The sequence below is a fragment of the Hoplias malabaricus genome, chromosome 12 (assembly GCF_029633855.1).
Source record: "Hoplias malabaricus isolate fHopMal1 chromosome 12, fHopMal1.hap1, whole genome shotgun sequence".
Lineage (NCBI taxonomy): Eukaryota > Metazoa > Chordata > Actinopteri > Characiformes > Erythrinidae > Hoplias > Hoplias malabaricus.
The window spans coordinates 25870760-25897690 of NC_089811.1; the positions used below are offsets into that span (position 1 = coordinate 25870760).

General features: G+C 38.5%; 1 protein-coding gene across 3 annotated transcripts in view; it reads right to left on the minus strand.

Moving 5' to 3' along the window:
- Positions 1-26931, minus strand: part of cacnb4a (calcium channel, voltage-dependent, beta 4a subunit) — a 54816-nt gene that overhangs the window by 12340 nt on the left and 15545 nt on the right. For 2 of the 3 annotated variants that reach the window (XM_066686072.1, XM_066686073.1), the window contains 3 exons: positions 7007-7123; positions 2379-2501; positions 2136-2263 (listed from right to left, as the gene is read on the minus strand). In XM_066686072.1, the coding sequence (XP_066542169.1) occupies positions 2136-2263; positions 2379-2501; positions 7007-7123 (368 nt within the window). Of the gene's footprint in view, positions 1-2135; positions 2264-2378; positions 2502-7006; positions 7124-26931 lie in introns of those variants that run through there. The other variant, XM_066686074.1, reaches the window with a different exon arrangement.

Below are 26931 nucleotides of genomic sequence, written 5' to 3' on the forward strand. Positions count from 1 at the left end.
TGTAAGTTCAGCCTAATTCACAGGAGTTTCATGCGTCATAACATTCATAATGAACCATACTTGGTGGAGTATTTAAATACTCTTCATTCCATGTTTCATACAATCAATAGACTTAAAATAGCCTCTAATTGCAGCATAGTGCATTTTTTATTAATTTCATGATATAATCAAAATGTATCTATCTATCTATCTACAGCAGTTCAGCCATGCCCACTCAAGATGAACAAGGCATGTTTCAGCCTGGAAAGTATTTTTTGGAATGAGACCCAATATACATTGTCTGTTATACTGGTCTTAAATGAAATGGAAACTGAAATGGGATTCTAAAGGATTATTCTAAGAAAGGACATGTGAAAATAAATTGCAATTGTCATAATGAATTATGAATGAAATATGAAATTTCATCAGCAGACAAAAAAAAAATGATAAGATTTTTTACATATATAAACTTATGATGATTTTGTCTGTATTAAGTCATAGTGTGAGAAACCATTTAGGCAGGTATATGTCTCTTTTATTCATCTAGTTTATTTATTATCGAGTTATGGAATTTGTTTAATTGCAATAATAATATAAATAATAACTAATAAAACTATGTATATGACAATTCATCAGGTGTTTTAAAGCTATTTGCAACTAAATATATGACAGCGATATAAAGAAATCAAAAACAGAGAAAAATATTTGAAATGAAATAAAATTTAAGTAATGTATAGAGTGAAATGAAACAAGCTAGAGTAAAATAATACTACAAATAAAGTATAACGAGATAAAGCAAGCAATGTAACTTTAATCATGCAGGCTATTAAAAAAACAGTAATATTCTTTCAGTAATATTTCATTTATAATCTTAATCTATGCTGTGTGGACTTCTTTGTAGTCTGAACTCTAGTTAGTTTACACCTTTGGTGAACCGAGGTCTCACTTGGACTAGCAACTTGGTGCCTTCGAAGTGAATTCAGCATTCTGCAGGTGTACTTTAACCAGATATATTGCCCAGATAATTGTCAGTGCTATAAATTATTGCATTTGCTGATGTTGCTCCATGCACAGCTCCACAACACAGGAGCTTCTTCCTGTATGAACTTTCTCCTGCCCCATACAAATCTGACCAATAAGCTGAGAGAATATTCTCACATGGTTTGTTGTGACGCATTTTGGTGTGCTTTGATTTATCACTGTATAAAAACAAACTAAACTTAGGGGAAAACTCTCCAATATTAATCTTGTGAATTGAATCAGACCAGAACTATGAATATAAATAACTTTAAATTCTCTATTTTACCACAATGCCACTAATTCACACTCTCTCTGCAATATTTCATGCATGTACATATGGTTCAAACTTTGCTTAAGGGTGTGTTCAGATTTATTCCCTTGGTCTGGACCAAACGAGAAAATCATAAATTTTTACATATTAGGCCTGGTTTGGATTGAGTTCACACGGACACTCTTACAATCAAACCAAAGTTAGGTCAAAAAAGACATAGGACACACACATGGGGTTGTGTGAGTTTACCTGGTGTTATTTTACCATTTTTCTTGGATAAAGTCAAAACAGCAGCAGAAATTCCTTCACTGCAAGAACCAATGAGGGTTTGCTACAGAGAGATGATGTTAGGAGGTCTGCCCTTGGCTTATTGTTTGCTTTTTACACAATCTGTTGCCTTGTTAATAATCCCTGACTATTTTTACATCTTGGGACATCATGTTCTGTGTTTTGTTCATTTTGACGCCTTTGGTTTGTGCTGCATTCGCACCTGAAATTTGAAATGAACCAGAGTTTGTTTAGAAACAGACAGAGATCAACCTGCTCAAGAGGTTTTGGTCTGCTTGTTGGGTGCAAACCATAGTTTGTAAGGGAGTGTTCACACTGAACTGCACTAACAGAGCAATTGCACTTGGGTTCATATTAATTGAACCAGAAATGGCAAGTCTGAACAAGTGCAGAATGCACACTTCTTTTTACACCAAGCATTTCTTTATAAATTACAGAGTTTCTGCGTCAGATATTGGCACACACATTTCTGACATGTACACACCTTTTATAAATGAGGCCCCAGGTCTATACTTCTTTGACTTTTAGTATAAAAAAAACTGTCAACTGAGCATGTAATGTACATTTTCCGTCTTACCCATGGAAGCGTCCTCGTTTCTGCTCCTGCTGAAGACGGATGTTCTCTAGTTTTAAGGGGCTGGGAATGAAACCGATATCACAGCCCTCTTTCACTAGTCGCCCTATCCACCAGTCATTGTTGTACTTCTGTGGAAGCATACAGAGCACTGGGAATTAATCAATTCTGTATGAAACTGCTAGCAATGAGAAGAGCAGTATCATGCAATTTTGATACAGTGTGTTCACCACTTGCTAGCACTACCTCTTTGATATGGAGAAAGTCTTTAGCATCAAAAGATATGGCAGATCCAGCCACAGGAACATCCTCATCCAATGCACCACAGTAACTGACGTTGGTCTTCACAGCAAAGGCCACTCCTTTGGCCTGAAATACAGAACAGTTTTATTACTGTATAAAACATATTCTAGAGCTAATTCAAATGTCTCTTAACTAATGTTCAATCAGTTAATCAGCTGCTATAAGGTGCACCCACAGCAGATAAAGGTATTCAATTGTACAGACACAGCTTTCATAATATCCAAGAAAAGCATAACCAAATGAATGCTATGCTTGGAATCAGCTGGACATTACCATATGATCACCATGACTAATTGCAGGTGTTGGCTAGATGGATATAAATCCTGCAGAAATTAACTGTTGAGAAGTGGAACAACGCTCCCTGGTCACACAGCACCATCCAAAAAAGCTGGGAAGATGTGGAATGGTGTTTATGATACAGAACTAGTAATCCAACATCTGTACCTGACCTCACTAATGTTTGTTCTTATAGTCAAATACAATTAAATCCTCACAGCATCAATGTCTATAAATATTTGTATAAACAGTATGTGTGTGTGTGTGTATGCGCCTTATTTTAATCTTTGTGTGTCTGTGTGTATACTGGCTTGTAGTCTATGCTGTTTATCTTTGTATTCCTTTCTTTTATCAGTCCATCTGTTTTGCCTTGAGTTTTGATTTCCCATGTTGTATATTTCTTTCTTTGTGTTCCAAGCACAATCTCCTTTTAGTTTCTTTAACGGATCATCCAGAAAGAGAGGAATGAAGCTCAAAAAAGCAAAATACTCAGAATACACTACACTTAAATTTGTATTCACAGATATTAGACTTTATCTCTAAATATGAGCTTCAGTTCGCTGGAAAGACATCTGTACTGTGGTGTGCTAAGCTACAAATGTCTGCCTGTTAGCTGGTCAGCTATGTTTCTAAATAGTGCAGAATCGTCTTATTTTGCTTATTTTCTAAACTTTCTGTTCCTCCAGCAGCAGTCACTGAAATTTGCTCTCTCAGAAACGGGTTTTTGTCACCATCCTGTTTGTCGGTGTGCACTCTGTGTATGTAAATTGTTCTTCGAGTGATGCCACAGAAGAACCACTTTTGGTTCCATAAAAAACAAGAAAAATTACTTGACCTATTAGCAAAAATGTGCTTTTTCATGGAATCAAAATTCATTCTTCTATGGAATCTCTCAAATAACCCGTTTGTAACACATTTATTTTTAGAGTACACTTCAATAAAAACTACACACAACAGTGATTGCTAGTCTTAATATTGGATAATAGGACTAAAAGGCAAGGGGAAAAAAACCCACACACAATGTTAAATATGTCTCTTTCAAAACTACAACAATGAATTAGCTATATGGCTACGGCTGACACTTTGAATGCTTATGTGTACTGTAAGTTTAATAAGATAATAATTTAACAACATTTATTCTATTGTACAACAGCAACATTTTATCTTAGCTTCAATGTTTGCACAGCAAAACCATTATTGACTGGATCTGTCTCACAGAGAAAGATAACTATTTTAATGTGCAGTATGTCTTATCCAAATGACTTTCTAAACTTATCAGCTCCTGCTAGTAAAGGCCACAGATTGCTCGAAGCTGGAGCAAGGTGACATGTGTGCAAGTTTATAATGAATCAAAAAGGCAATTCACTATGTCACACATCAACTGAATGAATCTCAAGATTGGGCTGATGTAAACTAAAGACATCTCAGGCCATTTATATTTCTGTGGCCTTTGGGGTGGCAGATATTGCATCTAAATTACCAGCCTCATAAAGACTTATTTTGATGCCCTTTCTAAAGGTGTTAAAGGTCCTACCATTAATATCAGACCCTCCCGATGTGAAATGTGTATTATATTTATCTTGTGTATTACCTTTAAAGGCTAAACACCAGCGATATGAAAGTGTCAAACAAATAAATACAGTGGAATTTGAGTTCCTAACTTGTGTTTATTGATAGTCAGAAAACATGTTATTTCTTACTAATTCAAGGAATAAGGTGTTCGGAAACTCTAATAGGCGTCTTGCATGTGACGTAGATGGTGGACAACAACTCTAGAAGTCGCACTTAATTTAATGCAAAATGATGAAAAGGTGTTTTGTTTTTGGCTGCAATAATTCAATGTACAGTGGGGCATCTTTGCACAAATGGCCCAAAGATCCCAAAATATCCAGAAAATGGACTAAATTTGTCAACTTTAAACGGGCACTTTGGAATGGACCATCCGCTCACTCCATTACCTGTAGTGCTCATTTCACTGGCGCTTTTCCAACAATATGGGCATGTAAGGAAACCAACGAAAGGTGTTCAAGAGCCTCTGTATACATGGAGGTAAACAGGGTAAGGACACTTACTACGCCTGTTTTAGTTGGTGTTAGTTAACGTTAGTTTGACTTGCTAAACTTGGTGGCTCAGATTATACTCGGCTACGTAGTTGCATTACAAAGGTTTATAGTGTCAGATGAATTAGAGTTCGACTTTGATCACATTTACAAGAATAACGGTATCTCTAAATTTGAGTTTAGCTTATTGCTAGGCTATTGTCATGAATAATGTTGGTTATTTAGCTAGATACTGTCATAACAGTCAGTCATAACGGTGTTTTACCACGGCGTTGTTCAGCTGTTGTCCACCAGTGACGTCACGGATGCGTTCAAGAATTTCCGTAGCGAGCTTGGGTTTTTCCGTCAATTTAATAAAATTGTCAGTTTTAAAGCAAATTAAGCATGGTATTTTCATTTTAATTCATAATTATATATGTCAGTAACTAAAATAATGTGAAATATTCATGGAGGTCCATTAAGTGGTGCTTAGCTATTAAATCTCAAAATAGCTTTTATTTTAAGGTTAAAAACGCATGAAACTGGATGAATAAGCAATAAAAAAAAACTTAGCATACTTATAATAAAATCCTTAGCATACTTATACTGATCGACCTTAACATTATGACCACCTCGTTTGCATAAATTGTTAGCCTCCTGCCACCTTGACCATACAGACGTATTTTGTAGTTCTACAATTACAAACTGTAGTCCATGTAATACATGCTCTCCATATATTATTTGCTCCATTTCACCCTGTTCTTCAATGGTCAGGACCCCCATATACAGAAAACCTGAAGTGCACAATGAAAAAAGTTTTAAAAATATGTTCCTGTTAAAAACAAGTTCCACATCATTTATTTTTGTTCTGCCCGTTCTACACACCAAGCACTGTTGAAAATATATTTATAGCATCACTTATACAATTTTAGCCATCAAAAGCATACTTTTTTTTTCATAGTCGTGAGGTGAGCACCAAGGTTGATTTCATTTTTTTTTTAAATGGCTAACACTAAGATTGTTATACCAGTTTTGACCAGTCGGTGACATTTATTTTGTTACACCTCAGGATTCATTGAAACAGGAGAAAGAAAAAAAAGAAAAAAATCGGAGGCACTAGGTGCTGAGCCCACTTTCAAAACGCGAGCAAATTGGCCATCATATAGTCACAGGAGAAACAAAATTTTCAGCTGTTCTTAATCCATCCATTATCTGTAACCGCTTATCCAATTTAGGGTCGCGGGGGGTCCAGAGCCTACCTGGAATCATCGGGCGCAAGGCGGGAATACACCCTGGAGGGGACGCCAGTCCTTCACAGGGCAACACAGACACACACACATTCACTCACACACTCACACCTACGGACACTTTCGAGTCGCCAATCCACCTGCAACGTGTGTTTTTGGACTGTGGGAGGAAACCGGAGCACCCGGAGGAAACCCACGCGGACACGGGGAGAACACACCAACTCCTCACAGACAGTCACCCGGAGCGGGAATCGAACCCACAACCTCCAGGCCCCTGGAGCTGTGTGACTGCGACACTACCTGCTGCGCCACCGTGCCGCCCCTGTTCTTAATTATAAATATAAAATTACAGCTCAACAATTTGTCTCTCCTTTGGCTGTATGGCCAATTTACTCGTATTGAGTTGGACTACTCCCTTGTGGTCAAAGCTGGTACGGGCGCAATCAGTACCAGGCCCGTACTCAGTACGTAATCAGTATCAGGGTCTAAAAAAGTACTCCAGCCAAAGTTATTTAGCCAACAACATCCTGTCGGGGGCATCCTATGTCTGCTGATGAAGGACTAGAGGATGACCAACATAAACTGTGCAGCAACAGGTGAGCTACTCTCTGATTTTACATCTACAAGGTGGACCAAAGAGGAAGGTGTGTCTAACACAATGAGTGGACACAGTGCTTAAAAACTCCAGCAGCACTGCTGTGTCTGATCCACTCACAACCCACTAACACACCACCACCACCACAGTAGTGTCACTGCAGCGCTGAGGATGACTCACCACCCAAATCATATATGCCCTGTGTGGGTCCTGACCATTAAAGTACAGGGTCAAAGGAGCAAACAAAATATGAAGTGCAAGAAATGGACTACTGTTTTTAATTGTAGAACTACAAAGTGCTCCTGTATGGTCAGTGAAGCTGAGAAAATGGATATTATGGTTGATCGGTGTAATAATCCTATTGAATGCTGTTTTCTAGTATAAGAAATGTGTGATTGGGTATGTTTGCCTTACTTTTGCCCTCTCCAGTTGCACTGTGGCCTGCTGCTCTCGCTCCTGGCGGCCGACCTGCTCCTCCTCCAGAGACACATCTGAGTCAGACGGCCTGCTAGTGTAGGAATCAGCTGAACCCTGCAAACAGAATGACTCATTTACCTCCAGCTTGCACACACCTGTGCATTGCATCAGCCCAGCCTTGTTTTCACAAAGTACAGTGTCTCACTAATGATTATAGTCAGGGCCTCCACAAAGCTATGACTAAGTGGGTGAGATTAAATGTAGTCACTATTTACTGTACACATTTGTAAATGAATAGCTACTTTTCAACATTATGATGCTATTCCTCCTACACCCAATGCTGAACACAAGGGGTGCAACGATACACAAATTTCACAACACAATTCATATTGCTGTTTTTCCCTTTTGTTTTTTTGATGTAGAAATCAAAGAGCCCAATACAAACACAACAGTATATTTTAAAAATATAAAAAAAAGAAATGGGGACATGGTGATAAAGCAGAGCTTTAAATTCCCGGTTTTTCGGCACTGACCTGCTGCTCTCAGCACCATAGCAAAACAACCCCCTGTAGGAGGCACTGTGACTCCGCTGGCTGCTGATTGGCTGAATAAAGGTGACGACCAACGTGAACTATGTTCTCTGATTAGGAGCTGTGGAGTATGTGTCCCTCGCTCCGGCTGAGAGAGAACTGCATGTTTCTGTCTCAAACGATCACCATAACAGTGCGACCTTTTAAATAATGCGGAACAAAATGCATCTCATATTGGTTCAGAACTGAACGCAACTTTTAGTGTCCAAATACATCAGCCATTTTACATCAGGCTAACTATCCAACTTGCTAACCAAAACAATAACATGCCGTTGTTTCCCCAGTAGCTCTAAACACTTCTCATTAACGCGGTTTGAAAAACGACTCAATTTTTAAGAAAGTAAAACTTAATGTATTCGATTCATAGTTTGTATCGTATCGAAAAATTATATTTCTATGTGTATTGTGACACTCCTACTGAACTCCATGCTTTAGTATTAATACATGTTAATTCAGCAGATTATTTAATTTTTCAGCTTGTAAAATGGTCCAATCAAATGTTCACAGACAAGACATATTTGTGTCTTTGGCTTGGAGCTAGATGGTTGGCTAATTAAAAAAAAATGAAGGAGGCAACAACTGAACATTAACCCCACAATTCAAGATTATGTTAACAATGGAGCTATAGCACTGTTAACAATGGAGCTATTATTTTTATGTTTGAATGAATGTCAGTGTTTTCCTATTAATCTGCAGGACTGCACTGTGCTACTCTTTAGTACTGAATTAATTACTGAACATTGGTGTGTGTGTGTGTTGTGCATGAGAACGCTGGACTGCTGCAATTCATTGAAGCATCTTTGCGTGGGAGGCATCTCAATGCTTTACCCATGCTTACAGACACACAAAGACATACAAACATGAACATACCCACATGCATGCACACACACACAATCTTCATCTAGCTGCACTTCTTGGGTTGGTTTGGTTTGACCTGTTCTCTGACAGAGGGCATGTGTTGAGCTCTGCATTTTCACATCTAATATATAGGTACTGCTAATGGCAAACAAGCAATAACACTAAGTGTAACACACAGGAGTGATAGGCAAATGTAGACATTTAATTAGCATAATATACACATAACTATACTATACTATATTTATAATATATATTCATAATATACTATATTTACATATATGATATCATGTTATGAATGAAAAGACAAAAATAGTTTTGATTGAATTCTTCTTGACACATTTTCTTAGAACCACATCCCAGACTTAATGTGATCGGACATCAAAGACTGAGATCACATCCTAAAACGCATGCTACTCTTCAGAAGTCTGGTTTGTTTAAGAAATGGTTAACACTTATTGTGGGGTGCCGTGTATGTACTAAATGAGGGACTGGCAATGGTGGGGATGTTGAAGGTAACTGAGATTAAAGAGGCTCTGATTTAAACTCCTTCCAGCTCAAACTGGCTCTTGTCAGAAACCTGTGAAATCCACTGGTGAGGGAAAATTCAGCTGAAGTGATCTTACTGAAAAGTACATTAAGTGCAGTGAGTGTGAGAGAGAGAACAGGGTGGATGGGTCAATACTGCATTAGGAGGAGAGCAGAGTTGGCTATGTGTTGCCACTTATGAATGTACAGCCTGCTGCTCTAAGGTCTGAGAAAGAGAGAGGGAGAGGGAAAGAGAAAGAGAGAGAAAATGCTGAATCTGTGTTGTGCTAAAAGAAGACATTTACAGTTTTCCAAAATCTATTCTAGAAAATAAAGCCAAATGAGGCCATTAAAATTTCCTAATCCTAAAAACAAATAACCCTAAAAACATTACGAAAACAATTTATGTTCTACATTCTACATTCATACATACTCCGTTCTGCATCAAATATACAGAAAATATTTTACTAACACTCAACATTAACCAGTGCAAAATTTATTCTAAAGTTATTTATTTCCTGAATACATTTTTTTATTTACTGAATGAACTGTTACATTGTTTTAGGTGTCTGTGGGTCTATTCTGCTGTGACATCTTTGCAGACTCTGGGTAAAGGGGATAATGTCCATTAGCACCTTGTTATCACCTAAAGATTTTGGGAAATGATATTGAAAACTCGAAGGAGCATCATTTGCTCTAGGGAGCGCACACCTAGGGGTGAGGTGTGTGAGGTAGAGATAAAAATGAGGGAGAGAAGGGTGAGGAGTGAGAGGGAGAGAAGAGTGAAGAACAAATGTGGAGCGTAGCAGAGACACACTTCAGACACAGAAGCAAAGGATTTATTATTTTGCAAAGTTTGGAGTGTGCAACTTTAACGCTGTAGGAACTGATGCTGCTCATTAACATGAGGTTAAAGGCTATGAAGATGGTAGGCTTTCTGTCTGAAGTAATGTATTTCAGTGCATTAATTCAGTGCATTTCAGTGCATCATCTATTACTACACAGCACACCTCTCACTGCTGAAACCTATGAAATGCAGTTTGAAGATGTAATGTCACAAAACAAGGAGAATACACACAGACACAGAGAGAACACACCAAACTCCTCACAGACAGTGACCCAAGCCAAGGACTGAAACCAGGACCTCATGATCTTGGATCCTGGACAGTGACACTACCTGCAGCACCACTGTGCCACCCTCGTGATATGCAGTGTTTCAGAAAACAATATTTTATTAATACTTTATTTTATATGTAAAATTATATGTAAAATTTCATTTTTATTTATACATCCATTCCTGCCATTTAAGCCTGCAACACATCCTAAATATTAGGGAAAACAATTTATGTGGTCAAATAAAAATAAAATGATGCAAATGTAACAGGTGATAACAAAACGTGGCTGTAATCATTTGGTACAAAAACACCACCCAGGAAAATCCTAGCCTTCTGTTAACTGCATACATAAATGCTGTCAACGTTTTGGGTTTGCAGTCATCCAAGATGAGACATCACACAGAGGATACGTGTTGCTTTCAAATAAAGTGAAAGTATGTTTTTGGAAGAAGCCTGTGCTCCAAAAAATTCTTGAAGAAGGCAAACATTCAGACTGTTACCACAGATAAGTCTAAAAGCCAGGTAGTGTCACAATATGGTTTGTGTCAGTACCCTTGGCAATGGTACCTAACACTTGTGTGAAGGCAGCAGCAATGCTAAAAAGTACATAAACATGTAGCAGTAATACATGCTGCCTTCAAAATGTCATTTTCATTTCTCCAAGCTCTTCCTTAAATATTAAAACAAGACAAAACAAAACCACACTATGAATATTATGTTTGCATTCATTTTTCTGAGTTGGCGTTATATAGTGATTATTTCATTTATTTAATGTATAATGTAATGTGATGTCATTTGTCATGATCGATATCATGTAGCAAGGAAATTTTGATTAATTTTCATATTTTCACAATGATCATACACAGGTATTTTTTTATGCATTGTATGTATTACAGCAAACACCCAATTAGAGGCATATACATAGTAATGCATGTATGAAATCTTCTGCCTCTTTAAAAGAATTGTTCTTTACACAGAAAGAGAAAGTTATTGAAAGCTGAAGCAACCGACTGCTTTGATCCCTAATCAAAAAGATTGTGCTCAAAGCCAACAGACACCTTGAAGGCTGATAAAGCATACAGCTCTGCTCTATATAAAACATCACCCCCACCCAGACCCCTTTCAACCACAATAATACATTCAACTGCTCTTTCCTTTTATAGCAATGATAAAAAAACACTACCCTGCAAACAGTCCTTGAATATTCAAGCACACTCATATACATTATTAAAATACACAACTGTAATATCTATCTATCTATCTATCTATCTATCTATCTATCTATCTATCTATCTCATTTTAATGTAGCAGATGCTATGCAGCCTTTGGACATTGGCTTACTTATCATCAGCATTTGCTACATAGGAATACTATGTAGTATTTTTACCTTAAAATGACAGCTTCAAAATGATTGTGATGCTCCTCCAACCTGTAATAGGGAGAACAGCTCCTCTGTCACTGATCTGCAGGGCTGCTTCCCTAAAAACCTGGCTATGCAACTTGAATCATGGGGCTGAGGACTGCGTGACACCTTAGAGTACATGTCCCATGGGTGTTTAGCCCACTATAAGAAGATTTAACTCATTTCTCCCAGTAGAGACATTATGGCAGAGTGAGCAAAGTGGAGAGATAGAGAGAGAGAAAGCAGCATACAAGAGTTAATATTGGTCTAACTTTACTACCAACTACAAACATGCCTCATCTAAAGCCAAATCACAGTACATCTCTTCCCTTATAGAAAACAACAAAGACAACCCTAGATTCCTTTTTAGCACTGTATCAAATCTAATTGGAAACAAAAAGGCTATTGTCCTCTGAAACTAGCAGTAATCAAACCAATTATTAAAAAACCCAATCTTGACCCTCTTGTACTCGGAAACTACAGGCCAATATCAAACCTCCCTTTTATTGCTAAGATTCTAGAAAAAGTCATGTCACAGCAGTTGTGCTCTTATCTACAAAACAATGACATTCATGACATTTTTCAGTCTGGATTTAGACCAAATCACAGCACAGAAACGGCTCTAACAAGAGTAACTAACGACTTACTCCTTTCACATGATAAGGGCTATATCTCTATTCTGGTGCTGCTTGACCTTAGTGCAGCATTTGATACCATAGATCATATGATGCTTCTTGATAGGCTGGAAAATCTGGTAGGAATAAAAGGATCTGCCCACTCTTTGTTCAGATCTTATTTATCCGATCGTGTGACCGAAGTGTGTTATCAATTTGTTTATCTGAATAATAAATCCTCTAATCATACTTTAGTTAAATATGGTGTTCCACAAGGATCAGTGCTTGGCCCTGTATTGTTCACACTCTACATGCTGCCACTGGGTCGACTAATCCGTAAGCATGGGATTCAATTCCACTGTTATGCTGATGACACACAACTGTATATATCAGCCAAACCCAATGATGTTGCTTGTCTACGTAAAATAACAGAATGTCTAACTGAAATTAAAGACTGGATGATGCAAAATTTTCTCATGTTAAATTCTGATAAAACTGAGGTCTTGTTACTAGGTACAGATACTCAGATACATTCACTCAGAAATGCTGCTATTAACCTTGATAATTCAACAGTAAAACACAATGCCATCATTAAAAACTTAAGGGTAGCCTTTGATTCGACTCTCACATTTGATACAAACATATCCAATATAGTCCAAACCGCCTTCTTCCACCTACGCAATATTGCCAAAATTTGGCATATTTTATCATTAAAAGATGCAGAGAAACTAGTGCATGCTTTTATAACTTCACGTCTAGACTACTGCAATGTGCTCCTGGCAGGGAGCTCGTGCAAAGCGTTACACAAGCTTCAGTTAGTTCAAAATGCAGCAGCCAGGGTGCTCACTAGAGCTAGAAAATTCGAACATATCACCCCAGTTCTCTCGTCCCTACACTGGCTACCTGTAAAATTTCGCATTGACTATAAAATACTCCTCTTAGCTTATAAATCTCTAAATGGTTTAGGCCCGCAGTATCTTACTGAACTTCTCATACCTTATCGCCTGTCACGTACACTTCGTTCACAGGATGCCCATCTACTCTTTGTTCCTCGCATTAAGAAAAACACAGCAGGAGGAAGAGCCTTTTCTCACAAAGTTCCTCAACTCTGGAATAACCTTCCGGTTACTGTTCGGGGCTCAGACACACTCTCAATCTTTAAATCTAGATTAAAAACCTACATTTTCAAACAAGCTTTTGGTTAATCACTCACTTTCAGGTTACTCCTTCTATATTGGTGTTCGGGCTGATTTTCATATTATCACTGTTCTGTATTAACCCTGTCATATCACCATAGCTACAGCATTCTTAGTTAGCTTTGTTATAACCGCCAACACGCTGTCTGTCGCTGGGTTCTCTTGCCTGACCAGTGGAAGCTTTTTTCGCAGGACAATTTTGCCCGTTCTTTACCATGACCCTACTAACCTCTGTATTTTTATTTGTTCCCTTTGTCTGGCTTTCTTTCTCCTGTCTCTCTCTCATGCTTTGAGATGTCCTGCTGCTCTCCAGGTGTTGCCCTGATCCAGCCCGTGTCCTGTACAAGATCCTGGCCTTGTCTCATTTACACTATCATGCTTGGCCATGCTGTTTTATCAGAGATTAACTCTGCACCTAATTTTAACTCACACAGAATCCCTGATCACCTCCTCCTTCATCAGACTCATACATCACTAATATCATCATCCTCATCATTTTCTTTTCTGCTTCTCCGTCATCACTAATATACTACATTTATATTACTATAACCCCTTCATCGGTCATCATTTCACTTTTACTTCTGTTCTCTGTTGTTTCTCCGGTGTCGACCCGAGGAGGATGGGTTCCCCGTATGAGTCTTGGTTCCTTCCAAGGTTTCTTCCTCGTGTGCTGAGGGAGTTTTTCCTTGCCACTGTTGCCCCTGGCTTGCTCATAGGAGGCTTGGACCCGGATCTCTGTAAAGCTGCTTTGTGACGACTTTTTGTTGTGAAAAGCACTATATAAAAAAAATTTGATTGATTGATGGTCTAACTTTACTCAATGCAGTGAGCTGAGACAGACGTAACACAAGACAGATGACTTTCCCTTGTTGGATTAGTAAGTAATAATATGTTTCACTTTCTTAATGTTGACAAAAGTGTTATTTGTAAGAGTTACTGAGCAATGAGCCATGATTAGCACCTGCTAACTTTAGCCTGATGAGTGGAATTTTTAGCGCTGGACATCTGTTCTAGTAATAAGTGCTTTCTGTAGTTGCTTTGTGGTTGTAATTGCCAGGGTTACACTTTTCAACCTGTTATAATCAGGTTTTTGAGTTACTGATGAATGAGGGCCAGTGGAAGTGCCTGCTAACTTTAGCCTGATTAGCTCAATTTTTAACACTGGGCCCCCTCCAGGGTGTGTTCCTGCCTTGCGCCCAATGATTCCAGGTAGGCTCTGGACCCACCCCGACCCTGAACTGGATAAGCGGTTACAGATAACGAATGAATGAATGAATATTATGCATTCAAGTATATATACAATATATATATTATTCCAGCACACATATTTATGATAAAAACACCTATTTCTGAGAGAGGAAATTTCAGCGACTGGTGCTGGAGGAATAGAAAAGTTTGAAAATAAGCTAAATATAACATGCTCTACATTGTTTAAAAGCATAGCTGGCCTGATATCAGGCACGTGTGGTTTAGCACACCACAGCAGATGATTTTTGAGCAAACTGAGGCTGAAAAACAAACATCTTCTGAGTGTTTTGTCTGTTTTCAACTTCCTTCCTATCACTTTTACCCCAAAATATTCGCTAAACTGTGACATCACCAGCCAGTGAGCCCCCACTGTACCCAGAAATGTAATATACCACATAAATACCTCCCTCATTTTGAGAGACCATCCACGGCAGTATTACCGTTGTATTACCGCCCAACCCGAGAGAGAGAAAGAGAAAACATATTGTTGGATTATAAGACAACTGAACATGAACAAAGTGTATAATTGGTTAAATCCAAGTAATTGAAATATAATCATGTTATCAGTAAATTTTGGTAGCATATGCCCTTTTAATACTTCCCACCAGTTAGCTACAGGGTAATACTGACCTTAGGACAAAATAATTTAATTTGACTGAAAGCATTTAATTAAATTTTATGTTCGGCCCTGCAATATTAATACTTAATATTGTGTAACGTGCCAGTGTCCTTGGTGAGGCCCAAAATGACTCTCCGTTTCTCCATGTCTCTCTCTCTCTCTCTCTCTCTCTCTCTCTCTCTTGCTCTCTCTCTCTTTGTGTTTGAATGGAGGGAATAGAGTGCTGACTCTTCCTCCTCTTGGCTGAAGCGGTCTGATGTCATTAATATCACACAAGAGCTGCAAGCCCCAATCCACCTTCTATCATCAACAACTTACATGCTCCAGGGATCTGCCCCAACAGAAAGAGAGAGAGAGAGAGAGAGAGAGAGAGAGAGAGAGATAGAGAGAGAGAGATAGAGAGAGAGAGAGTTCACGCTCCAGTCAGAGGACCAGAGAAGAGGCACAAAACAATTAACAGAGATAGAGATGCACTATACAGCAAATCTGAAAGGGATAAAGAGTGATAATTTAATGTAAGTTTTAAAAATGTAAAAGTAGGAGACTTAACTCACTAACTGACAAAGGCAGAACAAGTAAAATAATAAGCGGACAAAGTAAAATAAAAAGAGTGCGGAAGAGATTCAGTCAGTGCTTTATGACTAATGCTCAGCAAAAACAACACACACACACACACACACACAAAGTGGACTGCAGTGTACCAGCAGGGAATTACTCTGTATACATTGAGATCCTCACAAAGGCAGAATGATACATCCGCTATGACACATAGTTCAATGGTCGTCAATGACATCAGCTCTGCAGAAAACCTGGAGTTACTCTTTCAGAACTGTTTAACAATGATGTGTTTCTGCACTGAGACTGGAGCACAAAATCAGCACATGAGAGAAGGAAGTAGTTACTCATGCCATTCATATTCTGACTCAGTCAGTCAAAGACCTGAAGACTGCTTGTAGACTGATTGCCAAGATTTAAAGGATACCAATTTTTACACATAAACATGCTCGTATTGTCACTGCACAACTAATTGTGCAGCCATATTTAACCCATTTTTAAGTACATACACACAAGGGTTCCATTTAAACCAAAGCGGCACACGCTAGCACACCACCATGTCAGTATCACTGCAGTGCTGAGAATTATCCACCAGCCAAATATCGTCTGCTCTGTGATTGTCCTGTGAGGGCCCTGACCATTTAAACGGGGTGAAAGTGGGACAACAGATTAAAAGTGTGTGTAAGAAAAGGAAGTGGTGTATACACACACACACAATCTATTTAATTTCGTTACAACAAATGCCCATAAAAAGCATTGTAAACTCACCAAGGATAAGGGACTTCTTGCCTTGGAGTTTCAAAGGAAAACAGACAAACCAAAATAAACTTTTATAGACTTAACAGCATTTGACATCAGCATCAGAATGTTTTGTATGCAACAGTGAAGTCTGGTGTCCCAGACCCATCCCCCTCCAAGCCAGGTTTACAGTCCTACCTTACCCTTTACCATCAACAATCGTAAATCCACACTGGCCTCCCTGGTGACTAAGGCTGTACCTAGCCCCATTTGACATCAGCATCAGAATTTCTTGCATGCCGTGGTGATGGTACTGGCCATCACACAAGATCATGGAGCACCCATCCCAACATTGTCATGTGACCAGAGTTACATAACCAATGTTTTGTGAAGCGAGTCCAGTGTCAGCACTGATGTGGATCCTGATTATATAGAAGCCCACTCTGATATAGCTCTACCTCACACTCATCCCCTCACTCTTAAGCCTATTATCTCCCTTGCACCCAATCCACTCATCTCTCACCTCTGTGTTAACTCCATACCAAAATATGGACGCTGACTGTGATAAGAATGGAGAGAAAAGAAGGATTCCTAGTGGACCTTTATAAAACACCAGTACTCTACTGGGAGAACTCACTGTGCTGTAACTCAAATACTGGATTGTGTCCCAGATGCTACAGCACACAAATTTGTGTTCTAGATTTACTGATGATACCCCAGATACAGAGCTGGGCTATGAATCAAAACATCACATCACAGTACATTTTTACCATACACAATATGTATCGTGGTTACATTTTTTAAAGTGCTGTTAAGCCTAGGCAGATTTGTGGTATTTTAGTAATGAACATGTAGTTATTCAGTCTTTTTTTAAGAACATATTTTCACTGACAATATCTATAGCATGCTTAGAAAAATACAGCAACGATAAACCTACTGCTCTTGTATCTCTAATATATACTCAAAAAAACACTGTGATGAAGCTTATCATGATGAGAATGTATCATCATATTGACCACACCTACTAACATTTTTACTTTAAATTTAATTTAATGAGGAAACAAGTACTACTCCAGAATCCTGTCTTAGAGTCAGTCTGAATTAAAGTCCACTTAATTAGCCTAGACAGGTCCTCCAAGTGTTTAAACAAAAGCCACAGTCAGTTTTGTTAGTCTCAGAGGCACATTCTGACAGAGGAGTTAATTGTTAAGGGAGTCAGCTTGCAACAGCATGCCTAACCCATCATAAGATCACTCATAGAATTCACAGTGGGCCAATCTCCCAGCTTTAGGAACCTTACTCTCAGCGGGCAGCTGTTTTTCTACACTGTGTTGTCGACTCAACGATACAGAGGGACGGATGGAGTGGGGATTGATGTAGAGTGGAACATGGCACAATATTTACCCAACAGATGACAGCACAGTCTCTATATAAAAGGCTGCCAGTATGTCCCCCACAGCTTGCCCAACCCCCTACTCCATATATTCCCTTAAAAATGAAGAAGCATTCATCAGATGCAAAACAAATCAGTGCATTCATTGAGACAAACTCCATCATAAAAGCATGTAAAATATCTTAGGCCAATCCATTAGAGCTTAATATAGGGCCCACCACACACTCTTCTTAGATGTAGCCACAAAATAACTTTTAAATCCTACACCTCAAGACTAAGGTTGCTGTGGCCATTTATGATCCGATCAGCAACCAGCTACCCTTAACAACTACAGTTACTTGTTGAGCCCAGCCACTGTATCACTAGCTTTTCACAGGGGTCATCAGGTATGCACCTCCTCTCGTTGGTGTTTCGCTGAATTAACACCTCCAGAATGCTCAACAGTAGGGATGGGTGATATAGCCCTAAAATAATATCACAAAATTTCAGGGTATTTTCATGATAAAGATATCCTTGGCGATATGAAAAAACAAGGAAAAATGAAAAAAAAAGGTTCTATTTAAAGTAAAGTGACATACACTAATACACCACCATGTCAGTGTCACTGCAGAGCTGAGAATTACCCCCCAGCCAATTATCATCTGCTCTGTGGTGGTCCTGTGAGGGCCCTGACTATTGAAAAACGGTGAAAGGGGGCCAACAAAATTTGCAGTGCAACAGATGTACTACAGTCTTTAATTGTAGAACTGCACAGTTCTCATCTATGTTCAACTGAGCTGAGAGAATTGACAGCATGTGTGGAAAAAAGGAAGTGGTACACACACACACACACACACACACACAAAAAAAACACAATCAATTTAATTTGTTACAACAAATATACCTGTTAAAAGCATTGTAAACTCGCCAAGGATAAGGGACTTCTTGCCTTGGAGATTCAGAGGAAAACAGACAAAACCAAAATAAACACTGATGGTCCGTTGTGTACAGCCAAGTTTTAATCATTTTTATAGCCTTTACTTAACAACATTTGACATCGGCATCAGAAGTTTTTTGTATGCAACAGTGAAGTCTGGTGTCCCAGACCCACCCCCCTCCAAGCCAGGTTTACAGTCCTTTACCATCAACAACCATAAATCCACACTGGCCTCCCTGGTGACTAAGGCTGTACCTAGCCCCAGTGGCACCGTTAATGCATGCTCATTGCCACCAGTTCCATCAGAATTTTACGTGTTACATCACCAACAATCACAATAGCATCTCTACAGTTCATTTCCCCAAGTTATCTGTGCTTTCCTTATCCTCAACCACTGACTAGACCTTTCAGCTGTTTCCAGTAACTCCTTCACAGCTCATGTGCCTGCCACCTGCGTTTCCTCACCTCGGCAGCCAAGTCCAAATACTCCAGCTTCTTCCTTTCGAATGCTTTATCAAATGCATCCTCAAATGGAACTGTTATTTCTATTAAATAAACTATCTGTTTACTTTCAGATTAGAGCACCATGTCTGGCCTCAGTGTAGTTAACACAATGCACACTGTGAGTTGAAGCTTTTTCGTACGTCCACCAACAGTTTCCAGACTTGTGCTTCACCCCATCTATCAAAATTTGTAGCCTTTTTTATTTTATTACTACAGTCACTCATCAATGAATTAACCTTTAGCTGTTTGCTATCCAACAAGCAAGCAAAAACCCTTAACACCTGATTATGTCTCCATGTAGTAATGGAAAAGAGATCATTTGGGTCACTTGTATTGTCCAATTACAGACTGTTCTTGTGTTTAAAATTTGCTATTTCATCTTTTCACACTGCCCTTAATACAACATCATTGAAGAGTTAAACATCCTTGGAGAACATTTTGAGCTCTACTGTAATGTTAGGTTTCTTTGAAGCAGCTTGTTTTTGGCAACAACAATCTCATTGTAAGTACCACATAAAGCAGACAAAAATGTCTAAAATTGTATTAAAAAGCCAATACTTTTTAAAAAATATTTAATTGTTAAGCTCAACAATCTATAGAATTTTTGTCACCTTTTTAAGCGGCTTGATGTTCTTATAACTACACATTATGTGTTTTAGAGTTGTCAGTGGCATATTAATTTCTGTATACACCAAATTCCCATGCCATTAGACAGCAGTTGTGTTGGCGCTTAGAGAATGTTATAATAGAAGCTGATCTGGTTCCCTTTTGGCAGGCAGAGCTGCATGTCACAGCCACTGAGTGTGTCATGCAGGACACTGCAAGGCTTTGGTGGAAGGCTGGGTTACATCAGCATCCACTGAGGCAAAACTTGTTCAAGTTGTTTAGCGCAAAAGCATCTTCATGTCAAACCCTGTCAGCCTCTTCAAACAAATAAACATCCCCAATGGACAACTCTTCCACTCTGCATTACAGAATTATTCACAGACACAACCGCAAGAAGGCTTTATATATTGGCATCGTTAACACAATAAAAATATCAGCTTGTCATTTTTTGGCCAGAAATATCAACTGGTAGGTTTGCACGTGCTTTTATATTCTTTTTTTTTAAATAAAAACTTCTATTTCAATTTCGGTTGAGCCCTGCTTCGGGTGGACATTGTGAGGACATCTGTGAGGACATTGGTGTGTTCTTCCTGTGTCCGTGTGTGTTTCCTCTGGGTGCTCTGATTTCCTCCCATGGTCCAAAAACACGTTGGTAGGTTGATTGCCTATTCAAAATTATCCATAGGTGTGAATGATTGTGTTTGTGTGTTTGTTGCCCTGTGAAGGACTGGCGCCCCCTCCAGGATGTGTTCCCTACTTGCACCCAGTGATTCCAGGTTGACTCTGGACCCATCATGACCCTGAACTGGATAAGCGGTTACAGACAATGAATGAATGAATCTCCATTTCAGCTGATTAGGACTTTATGGTGTTATTCAAAATCATCAGTTGCATGTAACATGGTGTCATAATTTCAAGAACATTAACTAGAGCAATAAAAATTTTTCAAAATGCTTTAAATAAAATACTGTATTTTATAACTTACTGGAAGTGATTAAGAATTTCTGCCTCTGTATACAGTTACTATTTTGTAGATATAAGATTTTGTTCAGATAGTTTAATAACTGAAGTAAGACGACTGACAAAAGCCTTGTTCAGGCAGGAGCACATAATTGATTTTGCAGCATATCTGGCTTGAGCAAAGGGTCATATTTTCCCATGCAACTATAAGGTGGTTTCATGTCTAATTTACAATGAACCTCTGTACATGTGACTCAGGTTGACCAGTATTTTTTTAACAAAATTTTGATTTTGTTTTGTTTTTTTAAATCTTTCAGGGCACAGTGCATCTGGCCTTCCCAGTCAGAGCACACTCACACATGGTTCATGTGACTATGACCTCCAATGTTGCTGCCAGCGCTTGAAGCCACAGTCTGATCATGCAAATTAGATGTGGTTACTTGGAAGTTGTAGTTTCGACACTCTGTTTAACAATCAGGTTTACAATATTCTGTAATATTGTATTACACCCCACCCTGCAAAGGACTCACACCCCGTCTAGTTGTGCAGCAGAGGCGATTGCTCTAAGACTGCAAGGGAAGCTCAGCTTCCCCTAAAATGTCAAAAAACAAGTGATCAAATATATACTGTTGTGTGTACATGTCATTGAATAAATATGCAGTTGTGTGTACATGTCATTGAATAAATATGAGTTGAACCGGAGACTTTCTTAATCCTCTTAGCGGCATTTTCTTTGTTAAAAACGACTAGCGACAAATCGAGCTTCTATTTCTGGTGGAGTTTTTTGTAGCTGCTTGTGTTTGGAGACTGACTTCTATCACACTTTCTGACTTCTATCGCAGTTTCTGTCCAGCGGGTGCCGCTGAGCCCCTCCAACGTCACAAAGCACTCACAGGCGGACACACTTCACATGGGCCAAGGCCGTTTAAGCAGCCTAGCTCTGCTGGCCATTGAGAGGACACTAGTCAAGTCCCTGGAAAAGACGCCTTGTTGGTACGACAGGGTCACAGATCATTTTCTTGAAAAGGAACGGAGGGTAGAAGTTACGTATAAATAAACCGACACATTTAATGATGTAGGCCGAAATTGAGCTTCCCCTCCTTCAAAGACCAGCATCCGCCACTGTTGTGCAGCAAGTAATATTGCTCTCACACAGCTTCAGCGTCCTGGGGTTGTGGGTTTGAGTCCCACTCCAGGTGAGAAGTTTGTTGTGTTCTCCCCGTGTCTGCGTGGATTTCCACCATGTGCTTCAGTTTCCTCCCACAGTCCACAAACAGACGGTGGTAGGTGTATTGGTGGCTCAAAAATGTCCATAAGTGTGAGTGAGTGTGTGTTTTGCCTTGCAAAGGACTGGGTTTTCCAAGAAAAAAAATGTGAAAAGTTAATTTCCAAGCTTCTAAATGGTACATTTCTCACCAATGCACCACTACAGCAGCACGTAAATGTGTTTACAACTCTCAGCTTGTCCAGATTTCATCATTTAATGTTATGCACCAATTTGCACAATGACCTAATGGGGTAATAATATTTGTGTTCAAAAAAGCAATTATAGTCCAAAACAACTCAGCTAGAGACAGCAATATATTAGTCACTAACATGTGCCTCCACATATCATGTTGTAGACTTTAGTTCAGTTTCAGTGGATATGTTAGGACGTGCTGTTTTCACCACATGAACCAAAGCATCTTCTGCAATAACTGTAATGGGTTCATATTTAAAAGGATATTAATTAATGGGGATGTTGCACTGAACTGTTCCATAACAAGTTATGACAAGTGACAAACACTCCAACACAGGGGAAAAAAACAATTATCCTTAATGAGATCTGGAAAACAATTTCCCCTAAATCTAAGAGTTTTAATAACATGGAGAAAGTAAACAGGAGAGCCCCTTTGGAGGAGAATCTGTTTATTTTAAGTGCATTAATCATCACACCTAAAGGACTGGATCCCAAACTGAAATAAAATATAATTTCACTCAAAAATAACCTAATTTAGCCCACATGACTGTGCAAATTGAAACATCCGTTATGTGGAAAAACCCATTTAGTGCTGCACTGCTTCTACTAAGTTATTTTCAGTTTGTACTAACCTACAATAATATGAGATGCCAAACCACAGTACCATAGAGTTCACTCAAATTTACTTTATCATGAACACTCGTATAAATGTTCCTTAGGCATCATTTACATTTGACTAAGCAGCTCCAAGTTTGTCTCTCTATTTGTCATTCTCTATGATCATAAAACAAGTTATAATATAAACAATGTACACCATGTCAAGTAGTACGCGGGTTTTTAGACATCTGTTTGCCCAATATTTCTTTTGGAGTCACATGATTTAACTGGGAGTTTGTTCCCACTTTGCAGTCTCTTCTTTTTCTAGCTTTACAATATACTGAAACATCTGTAAGGATTTGATCACATTCAACTACTTAGTGAGGTATGATGTTGGAGGATCAGTTCTGGATCACAAAAGCCATTCCAACTCATTCCATTCATATTAGATAGCTCTGTACCTCTGTTGGCATTGAGAACGTTTACTTTATGCTCATAAACAACTGCTCCAAAGTATTTGCTTTATAAGCTATGCTTGCACAATTTAAGGTCTACAATGGGTGCACCTTAAAATAGCTAAAAATACTTAATATGAAGTGTCTTTAAGAACCTTTGAACAAATTGTGTATCTTGATTTAAAAGGTTTAAAAGTTGTGCCACTACTCCAGCACACATAAATAAAGTCTCCCTGTTCACTCAAACACTACACACCATTATCTACACATGCCAGGAGAAAGGACTTGAGACTGTCATGCCACACTCTTTGCTTATCTGCACACATGGCAGGTGGGCTCCACTCTGTCCCTTGCATGATGTTAGTCAGGCTTTGAGCAATGGGAGCACTTAATGTCCACTACAGGTCTGGAGCTCTGCCCTGACCTCCTTAGGAACCACAATGTCCAAAGGGAAAGCAGATATACTAGCCAGCCAGAAAGACTTTCTCATTAATCATAATGGTGATGATAAGCGTAACCAAACACCTGACGTCTCAACATTTAGGCAAGCTTTACTGGGTGGATTCTCACATGTTTTGGTTATGCATATCGTTATCATTATGCTTGTCATAGATAGAAAGAGAGGTTTAAATAGGAAAAGGAATAGAAGCCCATTATGACCATAGAATAACAATAGGTTATTTTCTCTTTATAGTTATGGATTTCCTAAACTTTAATTTGACGCTTTAACAAAAAGGAGCTAGTTATTGACCTACAGCAATGGCTGGCACTGTTCCTGAGGTTTTAACGTTATAATCAGTGATGCTACTTTGCTCTTGCTGAGGGTGGCAAAAGCGTTACTCATTCATCAAGCAGTGTGGAACTATGTGTGATGCTTTTCGGAATGAGACTGTAGAGTTTGAATACATTCCAACAGCGAAACTAGACAAATTTAAGAAAAAAATAATTGTAAGATCTCTGGTCTTCTTCCAGTAATGAAATTTAATGAGTTTCTACCATAAAATATTTGCGATAGGTCTTCTGTCAAAAGAAGCTTAATAAAGCATTAACAAGACAGATTGAGCACAAAGCATTTAATCAGTTACATTTGATGCTTATACGCTAAAATAGAAAAAAACTGAGCAGGAGTATTGGTGAGCTATTGGGTATGGGTTTATAATAAGAATTATTAGACTTGGGCAGCCCGTAACTCAAATCTACCATAATATATAATTGATTACATAGATCTTGAATATTTTAATTGCATAATCCTGAGATTAAGCATTTTATTTGAAGTTGCTACAGGGCCCCAAAACTTCAGAGCTTCAAAAATATTCAAACCAATTGAATTTTAATTTATTTGTACATCATTTTTATTACTGCTGTTATCACAGCATAGCTGTAATTAATTCCAGCTCCTAGCCCCAAGTATGAGTTGCAGTTGTAAGTAAATGTAAGTAATGAGGAAGCATCCTTGAGAAGAACCAAGGCTCAAAAATTAGACTGATCCTCCCCTGGTCAGCATTGGTGCTAAACATAAAGGTGATGGGGTAATATGAATAATTAATTATTCTTAAAGAATGAGCATTAGATTAGCCAATTAAAAACAAAAGTTAAAAATCTCTCATGACTCTCATGTTATGTTAATATGTAAAAGGCAAGGCAAGGCAAGTTTATTTATAGAGCAACTTTCATACAGAAGCAATTCAAAGTGCTTTACAGAAAAAAGAAACAGTTAAATTAAAAGCCAGAATAAAATAATAAACGTGCAATAAAACAATTACATAAAAAGAGTAAAATGATTAAATGATTAAAAATGATTAAAAACTATTTTAAATGATACAATAAAAGAAAAGAAAAAATAAATAAATAAATGCCTTTACAAAAAGAAATAAGGAATAAAAGGTAATAGGGGTTTTATATTTCATGTTAAAAATTTGTCTTTAACATTTCTGTGAAGCTGCTTTGTTGTAAAAAGCATTATACAAATAAATTAATTCATTTATTGAATGTAATCACTTTTCAGGGTTGTGGTGGGTCTGGAGCCTACATGGAATCACTGGGTGCAAGGCAGGCACACACCCTGGAGGGGGCTTCAGTGCTTTACAGGGCAACACACACTCTCACATTCACACACACCTATGGACACTTTTGATTCACCAATCCACCTACCAATGTGTGTTTTTGGACCGTGGGAGAAAACCAGAGCACCCGGAGGAAACCCACAAGGACACGGGGAGAACACACAAAACTCCTCACAGATCCACTCATGGCAGGACTTGAACCTGCAATCTCCAGGTCCCTGGAGTCTCCCCTTCTGTGCCGAGGGATATTTACATTGGTCAAGACTGTCTAGAGTCTAGTGATAAACACACTTACTCATACTCTCTTACACATTCTCTCATAATATAAAATAGACCCTGTTATTACAACCATTAAGTGTAAGTAATATTTTTTTGGTACTTCTGGTCCAACAAGGTGTCTGTCTTGGGTCCTCATGTCTCTCTCAGCTCACTATAAGGAGTAAAATCAGTCCAGCATTAACTCTTGTGCGCCGGCTCTCCCTCTCTTTGTAAAGCATGAGTAGTTCTTGCGAGAGTTCTCCACCCGGGCATTCTTAAGTTGCATAGTCTAGTTTTTAGACAAGCAACCCCAGAGTACTGTGAGAGAGGTGCTATTCTCCCTATTACAGGTTGGAGGAGCATCATCAGAATGTCTTCAACAAAACTGTTTCTATGTCTTATCAATGGTGGGGTGTGACAGAAAGTGTTATGTGTGCATATTATGTGGAGCCTGGGCAATACATCTCCAATGTCCAGGAGCACCAGATGACCTTAACCTTAATCCTGAGGACGATATATCTCATTTCACCTTGGAATTTGCCTGTGCATAAAATCTAACATGTAGATAGTAACTATATAGTCAGCCCTCTCACCCTATTTAAGTGCTCAATGGGGTTGATATCCCAGGACAATGCAGATCACTATATAATGCTGCTAGAACCATTCTGTGATTATACTGTGTGACATGGTGTGTTAGTATACTGGGTACTTCCATCTGACAGGGGGTAAACTATAGCCAAGGGATGAACTGGTTCAGAAATTATTTTCAGATTCTTCCTGCTCTTCAGGTGCTAAAGGGTTTGGTCTTCAGTTATCATATGATGGCTCCAGAAACACTTATCTTGGCCCAGAAATGTTTATCTTGCCAACACTACTTAGTCAGAAAAGTGCCTGTTGTTGGTCTTGAAACAATGTAATTGTCTATTCACTCAAAACTTATATATTAAAACTAAGCAATTTTAAAATAGCTTCTAAATGTTAAAGATGTTTCTGCATACTCAAAACTATGAAGATTTCTCTTAAACAATATTTACTAAATTGACATGAGTTTTAGCTTACTTTAAGCAGCTAAAACTTTTGTGTTTTATTCACATATTTTGGTTATGCACTTGAATTAATTCATGTACAATTTTAGGGTCATAACCCCAAGTGATAGTCACTGTGGAGACAGTGTCAAAAAAACTCTCTCAGAACAAGAAGAAGAAACCTTGAGAGGAACAAAACCCATGCTCCTTGGGACAACATCAAAGA